Raw genomic sequence first — 11,208 nt, forward strand, 5'->3', positions numbered from 1 at the left:
TCGAGGCCATCCTGGCCAACATGGTGAAACTCCATCTCTACTAAAAAAAATACAAAAATATTAGCTGGGCGTGGTGGCGCACCCCTGTAGTCCCAGCTACTTGGGAGGCTGAGGCAGGAGAATCGCTTGAACCCAGGAGGCAGAGGTTGCAGTGAGCTGAGATCATGACACTGCACTCCAGCCTAGGAGACAGAGCGAGACTCCGTCTCAAAAAAAAAAAAAAAAAAAATTCTCAGGAGAAACTGTTTAAGACGCAGATAACTATGTACAACCCCCAAGAGATCCTGAATCAGCAGGTAGAGCCACGAAATGGTACCTTGAACAGATTCCAAGTGACTGATGTAGTGGCCACCCTGGTTCAGGAGTTCCTGGGGAGGGGCAGGGGAGGGCCAGAAGAAAACTATATTTTTAGCTAAAAGACCTCAGCTTCTGGCTTGGCGTGGTGGCTTACACCTGTAATCCCAACGCTTTGGGAGGCCGAGGTGGGCAGATCACTTGAGCCCAGGAGGTAGAGGCTGCAGTGGGCTGAGATTGTGCCACTGCACTCCCACCTGGGTGACAGAGCGAAACTCCATCTCAAAAAAAAAAAAAAAAAAGACCTTGGCTTCTGTGTGAGGGAATAGGAAGGGAGGGAAAGGTTTTCATTTTCCACCTGTTTATAAAACAATAAACTGGTACTTTGAGGTAATTTGCGTCACCAGATACCTATTCTAGAAACCCCAAGATCTGTGGGACATCCTTCCACATCAGTGGAAAGCCATTTGCCAAGAGGACAAACGGCTTCTTCTCTCATGGATCATTAACAATTCTCAAAGCTTGAACCCATATCTGATAACCAGTCACATCTGGCTGGGGGCACTGTTTGAGGAAAGAGGAACCCTTTCCTCAAATTTAATAGTCCATGCAATCCTCACCTACAAGAGACTTAACAGGACACTTAATTTGCTAAACTTTATTTTATACATACACGTTTACATTTACTAGTCATGGTGTCAACTTGTTAACACAACGAAGCCCTAATGGACCCGTTTTGAAATTAGAAGCTGGACAGTTACAGGCTTTGGTCTCTTCAAGAACCCAATTCACCCCTGGGTTTCGCTTGGCACACACCCCAGGAGAACGTCGATGCACACAGCTGTGTAGCTGCAAACGGAAACCACTCTCTTTTCTCTCGTATTTTTCAGTCAGACTCACTCAGGATTTTGAAATGAATCATCACGAGAAATTTGTTTTAAAGTTGAATCACTGAGAACATCTAACAACTGTTCACATTCTTTATCACAAAAACTGAAGTCAGAAAAGACGCCCTGAAAACTTGCAAGGGCTAATACTCTATGATAGAATATTACTACTGTTCACCATGTTAATACATTTACTTACTACCATACACCTGAACAGTCACGGCAGAACAAGAGCATGTGAATGACGAAAGGAAACTTGCTTTCAGGGTGTCAGATTATAGAACATGCACAGGAATTTCTTCCACTTCTAACCTCGCTCATCAGTCACATTTACAAGAAACTCAATTTTAAGCAAAGAGATGCCTGAAATAACTAAGACGTGTACAAAAACAAGTTAACCTATGAACACAAGGTAATATTCTGATAGTCTTCGATGTGACTTCCAACATATCTGAGTAGTCACTTTTCAGTTTTTTAAACACGTGAGAAAAATAGATTCGGATTACATCTTTGTGGACGGCTACGATACAGTTTGGAAACCATTATCTCAGGGACCCTGCTCTCTCCTCTACACATGCGCACGCAAACACACACACACACACACACACACACACACACACAATCACATATGGTGGTCTGGTCTAATACAGTGTGTCTGAATTCAGAGGGCAGACATTAACAGCCAAGTTTTGATTTTTTTTTTGAGAGAGAGTCTCACTCTGCTGCCCAGGCTGGAGTGCCGTGGCACAATCTCGGCTCATTGCAACCTCTGCCTCCTGGATTCAAGCAATTCATCTGCCTCAGCCTCCTGAGTAGCTGGGATTACAGGCGCGCGCCACCACACCCAGCTAATTTTTGTAGAGATGGGGTTTCACCATGTTGGTCAAGCTGGTCTTAAACTCCTGACCTCGTGATCGACCTGCCTCGGCCTCCCAAAGTGCTGGGATTACAGGCGTGAGCCACCGCGCCCGGCCAACAACCAAGTTTTAAAAGATTTTTTTCCCGTCTTACTATAATGTGAGTAGTGACCTGCTGCTGCAAAGATGGTGACAGTTTGGTGCAAAGATGGTGACAGTTGGGTAGATGGATGGAATTAGAGCTGGGGACCTAGGAATGCCTGCGTCCTTCCCTATAATCACCCCCCTTCCCCACACGATTCCTGAGAGGGCTCATCCCAAATGGGAATCAAAGTGCCATTTTTACTAACAGACTCTAAAACTCAAAGACTTTGAGGTCTAGGCAGACATTCTTTTTCCCTAAAACTAACTCTTGGGACCTCCTGGCTAGATAACTGGAGGATGGAAGCTGGAGACTGAAGGAGCAATGAAACCAGGTTTGCAGCGAAGGTCCTGGCTTAACTTACCCCGCTGGTTACACGAGAGGAAGGCGGGAGGGAGAATATGGCAGGGCCACCCAGCTCTTCCAAATGCCAGGGCCTGCAGAGGTCGCTGACCATTCCGAGGAGGGAGCGAGGCGTGGGGGAGAAAAGCTGAACATGGATGAGTGTTAACAGTGACCCTGCTCATGCATAAAGGGGAATGAATGTTCTAGAATTTTCCCAATCCTCTTACCAACTCTCCTGCCTCTGAAGAGAAGGTGAGTAGAGAAGGCGGTGAAACGGCAGGCCTGGTAGAGAAAAGGGCATAGAGATCCACCTCCCTTCCCCAACTCCCTCCCACCCAAGACCTCACCTATCGTTTACCTCAGAGCCAGATCTCTATCAACAGGGGCCCTAAGAGAGTCCAAAGTCTTATTCAGTGACAAGAGAAAACTTGGTTGACTTGGAACTTCTTCCTTGTTCTTTCAAATCCTCAGTATGGGTGGTCCCCAGATCAAACCTTTCTGGATTCTGCAAATAAATGAGAGAACAGATCAAGAAGGGAAGCAGAGAGGTGTCATTAGGAAATGCATTACTTCCAAGAAATTTCTGGGTCCCTGAACATTTCTATTCCCCAGCCAGGTCTCTAGAAAACTTCACCCTTAAAGCCACATACCCTGCAAACACCATAACTCCAAAGTATTAATATTTTTTGGGGGGAGGGGGGAAACAGGGTTTCACTCTATCGCCCAGGCTGGAGTGCAGCAGTGTGATCTTGGCTCCCTGCAACCTCCACCTCCCAGGTTTAAGCAATTCTCATGCCTTGGCCTCCCCAGTAGCTGGGATTACAGGCACAAACCACCATGCCCAGCTAATTTTTGTATTTTTAGTAGAGATGGGGTTTCACCATGTTGGCCAGGCTGCTCTCGAACTCCTGACCTCAGGTGATCTGTCTGCCTTGGCCTCCCAAATCATTCTTTTTTTTTTTTTGGAGACAAGAGTCTCACTCTTGTCACCCAGGCTGGAGGGCAGTGGCACAATCTAGGCTCACTGCAACCTCCACCTCCCGGGTTCAAGAGATTCTCCTGCCTCAGCCTCCCGAGTAGCTGGGATTACAGGTATGTGGCACCACACCCGGCTAATTTTTTGTATTTTTAGTAGAGACGGGGTTTCACCATGTTGGCCAGGCTGGTCTTGAACTCCTGACCTCAGGCGATCTGCCCACCTTGGCTTCCCAAAGTGCTGGGATTACAGGCGTGAGCCACCAAGCCTGGGCCCAAACCATTAAATTCTCATCAAGGAAGATGGGTCAGATGGAGTGGCAAATGACCACAGCAACACTCATTGTGGGTTTCCTCTGCCACCTCCTGCCCACCAGATGTCTCCAGCATCGGCCTTCAGGGGCTCCTGGAAGGGCGGTCTGGGCTCTTACCCTCCTCAACTGGTGTGTCATCCACCTCCTGCCATGCACCAGGGTCCTCCTCATCACCCGCTTGACCCAACACCTCCTCGGGCTCCTCTGTCCCACCTGCCACTCCTGCTCCTCCTGCCTCATCCACTTGCTAGCACGAGCCCAGTAACTTCTGCTGTCATTCTCACCATTGGTGGCACGCTGAGGAGAGCCTTCTGGCTTGGCCTTCGGACCCCTAGAGGTTGAGGCTGTTGCCTCGGCAGGCTGCTGGCCCCGAGGGGCCCTCTGAACTGATGCCTCCCTTCTTGAGCCTGGCCCTTTCTTTGGCATCACCGGCTTCTTCCTGCCATCTTCTGGGTCAACCAAGACGTAAGAGACAGGGCCCAAGCTCACCTTCTTCTTCTTCCTCATGGGAGCGGGGTTCTTGGCAGACACCCAGGCCATGGCCTTCTTCTTTGGCGGGCTTTCATGGCCACCATCTTGGTCTGACTCAGAGGCGCCTCCTGGGCTCTCGGCTTCTGCCCGGGCATCCTGAGGTGGCTCTCTGGGACCCTTCCAGGCACATTTCGCCATGGGCTTCTTCAAAGCCAACTCCTCCTGCTTCACACAGGGCTTTCTGCTGCCCTTGATCGGCTCTGAGATCGCCATGCTTTCAGCATCACCCACCTCAGGATCCTCCAAGTTAGCTGTGCTGTTGGAATTGATGCCTTTGGGTTTTTTCCAGGGCACTGCTTCCTGCCTGGAGTTCTTCTTCTGCTTCTTTCTCCTGGAGCGAGACTTAGCTCCAGCCCTGCGAACCAAAGGTTTGGTAGGGTCATGCTGGTCTTCCGTGGCATTCCAGTTGTTGGGGGTCTCTGCCTTTAAGGCAGAACCCACCTCTGCTGCAAGCCCCGGTTCTTTCTTCACCTTCCTCCCTGCTGCTAAAGCCCAGGCTGCCATCTCCTCGAATTCAGCGGCCTCCTGGGCCCTGGCTTCCTCCCGGCTGCGGATCTCGGCATCCATGCAGAAGATGATCTGCACCACTGCTCCCAGAAGCACCCCCAGAGCTTCTGCCCAGTTCTCTGGGGGCTGATGCTGGTTCTGGGACAGGGTGGGGTGGTTGAGCTGGAGCAGGCGGACCACATCCTCCCAGGTGCGCCCCTCGGCATCCAGGAATTCATTCAGATTTTTTAAAAACTCAGCATCCTGGGTAGGGTCTCTACAGACCACTCTCCAGACACCACCCCTTCCTGGGAATTCACGGGGGATGGTGCTCAGATTCACACCTTCACCAACCTCAATGAGGGCAGCTTTAACATTCTCTTCCCTCACAAAAATCTTGTTGAGCACGCGGTACGGGCCCAGTGGGGAGAGGACCCCATTCAAGGTCTCCTCAATTTCTGCCTGCCCACAGTCCTCTGGGATGCCTGTGACCAATAAGGACCTGTGGATGTCCACTTCCATTCCCCTGCACCAATCCTCCAGAAGGTTCATCGCCATGGTCTTGGACATTTAGCGGCTCTGACCCTACTACGTGTAGTAAATAGTCTATCAGGTGGACGTGGGCTGCAGCGGTCTCCAAACAGTAATCCTGCAAGGTGACAAGGGAGCGAGGTCAGGTTCCCAGGAAAATGACCAAGCTCACAGATCCTAGCTGTCCCCTCCGCGGCTGGCCTGCAGGAGGCCTGGCGCTTTCCCAACACCCTCCTCCTCAACCCAGGCCCCGGTGCTCACACGTGTCCCTGAATCTGCAGCAAAAGGCCCTCGGACCCTCCCCCGGGCCTGACGCTCCGCCTGCCCAGCCGGGACTTACTTGGCAGACCAGCCTCCGACCGCCCAGCCAGGCCAAGGAGACGCAGCGGAATGCAGCCGTTTCCCACTCGCTGGCTCCGGCTACCCCGGCGCCGCTGCTAGAGGCAGAAAGGGCCAAGAAGGCGCCGTCCACCCCCGCTCCGGCCCAGGCGGGTCACGCGGCGTCCAGGCTCGATGCTGTTAGCTGCGAGAAGCCGAGGTTGGCGTCGCAGCGCGCGCCTGCGCACTGGCTCCCGCACCGCCGCTCGGGGGTCTTGGGCTGCGCAGGTGCCGACGTCTCCATGGCAACCGGGCGTGGGTTGCTAGGGCTGATCCCGGCCGGCGCGCCGGCGCTGCAATTGGACCTAGGGAGCCGGGTGCAAGAGTGGCCTGTTCAGGTCGCAGAGCAAGGGGGTCTGGATACACTCCGGTGGCGCCTCCACGGAGGCCCTCTTTCAGCCCAAGTGGGCCTCGCGAACGGAATTTCCAGAAACTTCTAGAAATTTCTTAGTCTCCTCCCCGACCCCTTCTAGCATGAGGATAATGCCTCGCCTTTTCTTGTTTCCTCAACGTGATTCAGGGCAGGTTCTTGGCATCCTCCAGGCAGGGGACAATGTTACAGCTCAGTGACTGCCCCTACAGAGAAGTGTTAGTCCAAACTGCAACCATTTTATAAGCCCCAGACTATTTTGCAGATCTTGGTCAAAGTGAAATATTCCACGGGGGTTCGGGCCAATGAGAAACATCCTGCCTAATCACCTGACCACAAGGCGGACAAAGGCCCAGCTAAAGAAACATTATTATACCCTATCGTGCAAAGGCCCAACTGAAGAAACATCCCTATCATATTCTGCTGGGAGAAAGTGCAGAGAACACCACATTCCACCAGAACAAGGGCCAGAACCGCCTCATCATGGAACCATCTTATCAATATCCTGCTGGGCAGCAAACCATACTGCTCAGACCCCTCCCACCCATAACTATAAGTACCCCCAGCTTATAAGCAGCGGTGGGCTCTGGCATTAGGCTGGTTACCCACTTCCACAGGTGTCTGCAGTATACCTGAGTTGCTGTTGAGCCGCCTTCTGTCTGTGTGTCTTTAACCCTCACCTTCCCTCCAAAACCTAACAAGGAGGGCTACCCTCTAGGCAGTGTGCTGAGAATAGCACCTCGGGGCAAGGCTGCAGTCACATTTATACCCACTTTTAATGACGTGCTAATTAAGGGGTGGGTTTTCAGAATTAGCAAATTGGCAGTAACTTATGGGTGTTGCCATGGCAATGGTAAACTGTCATGGTGCTGGGCAGGCATGTCTTATGGAGAGAGGCTTTCGGTGCCTTTTCTAGGTTTTGGCCAGTCTTCAATGTGGTCCTCAGTGGAGTCCCCTGGGCCTCCTACCTCAACCTTGCTGCCCATGAGCAAGAACTTTGTTAATAGTTTATTAATGCCCAGCGCTGTGGCTCACGCATGTAATCCCAACACTTTGGGAGGCTGAGGAGGGCGGATCACTTGAGCTGGGGAGTTCGAGATCATCCTGGGCAACATGGCAAAACCCCGTCCCTACCAAAAACGCAAAAAATTAGCCAGGTGTGATAGCGGTCACCTGTGGTCTCAGCTATTCGGGAGGCTGAGGTGGGAGGATTGCTTGAACCCAGGAGACCCTGTCTCAAAAAAAATAAACTAAGCACTCCTATGAGACTCGGTTGGACTGGCCATCTGTTTTTTTTTTTTTTTTTTTTTTTTTTTTTTGCCAGTCCCTCACTGATCCACCTACCAATGTCCCTTCCTGGCTGTGTGATCTTAGAGAAATAATTTGACCCCGCTGAGCTTATTTCTTTTCTCTGTAATAGGAATTCTAATAAAAAATCTTCCTGATTTGGAAGTTTTGAAGATTCGGGGGGATCTCATCTGAAAGATGCATGGAAGTACAATTTGGGCCTTGGTATTCAACCAAAATCTGTTCTTTGGGTTCATTTTTGAAACTGACATTTGCAAGGCCAAATAGCCAAATGTTCATTTCACTGTCATCTCTGGCATTCCTAAATTTGGGCATCATCAATACTTGTGTGATTGCCCAAGTTTCCATCATATTTTGTGCTAAAAAGTTGTGTCATTCAAATCGTTAACCTCTGATTATTCACATAATTCACACCTGAATATTCCAATAAACACTCTAGCTATGATTAAAGTCTTTAAATCTCATGTGCTTTATATGTTGAAATTCTACGTATCAGTGGAAGAATGAGTGTATATTTTTAGGCAGTGGTTTAAAAACATAGCCATAAATTCTCCGACACTTCTATTGAGAAGTGACGGTCTGTGTCCCCTCCTCCTGAATCTGAGCAGACTTGTGACTACTTTAACCAATGGAGTTTAGTGGAAAGGAAGCTATGTGGTTTCTCAGACTATGTTACAGAAGGGCACGCAGCTTCTTCCTCATTCACTGGAACACTTTTTTTTTTTTTTCTTTTTTGAGACAGAGTCTCGCTCTGTCGCCCAGGCTGGAGTGCAGTGGCGCGATCTCGGCTCACTGCAAGCCCCACCTCCCGGGTTCACAGCATTCCAGGTTGGGAAGAACAATGAACAATTTTTCTGAGAGATGGCTAATCACAATCCCCCATGGGCACAATGACCTCTTTCTGCATGTAGCCCCCTCCAGCATACCCCTATGAAACTTACACTCCCTGCCTTTTTGCAGACAGCCCCCTTCTCTGCTGTGCTGCCCATTGCAACCGTGCAATGTATTTTCATATCTTCTCTAATAAATCTGCCTTTCTTTACCTACAACTGTCTTGGTAAATACCTTTACTGCCCACAACACCCTCCGCACCTAGTCATACCCGTGACAGTTGGGGGTGACTCAAATGACTGAGAGCTAGAATCATCTGGGAGTTTCTTCACTCACATGTCTGGTGCCTGGGCTGAAATCCTTTGAAAGCTGGTCTCAGCTGGGAAATGTTGATGGAAGCACTGATGTGGCTTGGGCTTCCTCACAGCATGAAAACCAGAGGGTAGATCGTTGAACTTCTTATTTGGAAGCTCAAGGATGCAAGAACAAGAGTGTTCCGGTGAGGCTGGGCGCGGTGGCTCATGTCTGTAATCCCACCCTTTGGGAGGTTGAGGCGGGCGGATCACGACGTCAGGAGATCGAGACCATCCTGGCTAATATGGTGAACCCCTGTCTCTACTAAAAATACAAAAAAATTAGCCGGGCCTGGTGGCAAGCTCCTGTAATCGCAGCTACTCGGGAGGCTGAGGCAGGAGAATGGCCTGGCCAACATGGTGAGCCGAGGCTGCACCATGGCATTCCAGCCTGGGGGACAAGAGCGAGACTTCATCTCAAAAAAAGAAAGAGAGGCCGGTGCGGGCTCACGCCTGTAATCCCAGCACTTTGGGAGGCCAAGGCGGGCGGATCATGGGTCAGGAGATCGAGACCATCCTGGCTAACACAGCGAAACCCTGTCTCTACTAAAAATACAACAACAACAAAAATTAGCCGGGTGTGGTGGCGGGCGCCTGTAGTCCCAGCTACTCAGGAGGCTGAGGCAGGAGAATGGCGTGAACTCGGGATGCAGAGCTTGCAGTGAGCCGAGATCACGCCACTGCGCTCCAGCCTGGGCGACAGAGCAAGACTCCGTCTCAAAAAAAAAAAAAAAAAAAAAGTTACTCTAGAGAAGTATTTGGGACCCCCATGGGAATGAGATGCGTCTACCACTGTAACAGGAGGGACCTCTGCATCCAGGACATCTGGGTCCAGGAACGCTAGTAGGAGTGAAGGTAGGAAAATGAAGACAGGCTGGGCACAATGGCTCACGCCTGTAATCCCAGCACTGTGGGAGGCCAAGGCAGGCGGCTCACCTGAGATCAGGGGTTCAAGACCAGCCTGACCAACATGCAGAAACCCTGTCTCTACTACTAATACAAAAATTAGCCGGGCATAGTGGTGCATGCCTGTAATCCCAGGTACTTGGGAGGCTGAGGCAGGAGAATCGCTTGAACCCAGGAGGTGGAGGTTGCGGTGAGCTGAGATTGTGCCATTGCACTCCAGCCTGGGCAACAAGAGTGAAACTCCGTCTCACAAACAAACAAAAAAAAGTAAATTATTTTTTGAAAAATAAATATAGGTTAAAACAGTGAATTTTATGTTATGTGTATTTTACTACAAAAGTGAACAAATAATGCGTTACAGAATGGAGAGATGGGGGCAAGGGAGGGAGAGAGATGCCTTCAGCTTTGCCTCAAAAGCCAGGTTTCAGCTTTCTGCAGAGCCAATATTCCTAACAGTCCTGGCTGCCCCTTGAGGAATGCCACCCAACCCCAGTGCATGCACACAGAATCAAAGTTCTGGAACTTTCTCTTCAAAGAGAAAACAAAACATCTCAGTGTGTTTGAAAATTCTGCTAAGGATTTGTCAGACCAAAAAAATAATAATAATAATTAAAAAATGAAGAAGAAGAAAATCGTCAATCTAGACAGGATAAAAAGTAAATTTATACCAGCAGTGGATTGTAAAACATCATAACTAAAATGAAATGGAATGGATGTTTGCTGAATCTCAGAGGCTTGTGCTATGTTTGCCAAGTAGTTTTACAAATGCGGGAGCTTGTTTGTGATCCAGGCTGCAGACAAAGTTGCTGCAGTGGAAACTGAGTCACACAGTGACTCAGAATTAGACACTGTCTGTTTTTTCTTCTCTCTTTTTCAGTTATTTATTTTGGCATGCAAGGGAATGATAGACACTGAGTTTTGATAAATATTGGATTTTTAAATGCAATAATCCTCAAAGTGACTATCTCTGGGGAGAAGAAGAGGGCAAGTCATATGGTAGGTAGGACACGGCCTATTTAAACAATAATTTTGTTTAAAGATGTGTAAATAAATTTAGCATAGTATTAAGATTTGATAAAGAATGGCAAGGGATACATAAGGGTTAATTATAGAAATCTTTTTTTTTTTTTTTTCTGAGACAGAGTCTTACTCTGTCCCCCAGGCTGGAGTGCAGTGGCGCACTCAGCCTCCACCTCCTGGGTTCAAGCGATTCTCCTACCTTAGCCTCCTGAGTAGCCGTGATTACAGGCACGTGCCACCATGCTGAGTTAATTTTTGTATTTTTAGTAGAGAAGGGGTTTCCCCATGTTGCCCAGGCTGGTCTCAAACTGCTGACCTCAAGTGATCCGCCTGCCTCGGCCTCCCAAAGTGCTGGGATTACAGACATGAGCTACTGAAGTCCGGCCAATAATGCTAAAAAAAAAAAAAAAAAAAAAAAAGGTGTAAATAAATTTAGCATGGTATTAACATTTGATAAAGAATGGCAGGGGATGCATGAGGATTAGTTATATAAATATCAATTTTTTTTTTCGAGACTGAGTCTCACTTTGTCACCCAGTGCAGTGGCACGACCTCGGCTCACTGCAGCCTCTGCCTCCCGGGTTCAAGCAGTTCTCCTGCCTCAACCTCTCAAGTAGCTGGGATTACAGGGACCCGCCACTATGCCTGGCAAATTTTTGTACTTTGTTTTGTTTTGAGAC

The 11,208-nt window shown here is 49.3% G+C and overlaps 1 protein-coding gene across 1 annotated transcript; it reads right to left on the reverse strand.

Annotated features, from left to right (window-relative positions):
- Positions 1 to 937: 937 nt before the first annotated feature.
- On the reverse strand, positions 938 to 6,403 carry PNMA8A (PNMA family member 8A). Its single transcript, XM_063600424.1, has 3 exons — positions 5,703 to 6,403; positions 4,099 to 5,480; positions 938 to 3,030 (listed from the first exon to the last, which is right to left on the reverse strand). The coding sequence occupies exons 2-3, from the start codon at positions 5,399 to 5,401 to the stop codon at positions 3,014 to 3,016; spliced, it is 1,320 nt and encodes a 439-aa protein (XP_063456494.1). The 5' UTR covers positions 5,402 to 5,480; positions 5,703 to 6,403; the 3' UTR covers positions 938 to 3,013.
- Positions 6,404 to 11,208: the final 4,805 nt, after the last annotated feature.

The sequence above is a fragment of the Pan paniscus genome, chromosome 20 (assembly GCF_029289425.2).
Source record: "Pan paniscus chromosome 20, NHGRI_mPanPan1-v2.0_pri, whole genome shotgun sequence".
Classification (NCBI taxonomy): domain Eukaryota; kingdom Metazoa; phylum Chordata; class Mammalia; order Primates; family Hominidae; genus Pan; species Pan paniscus.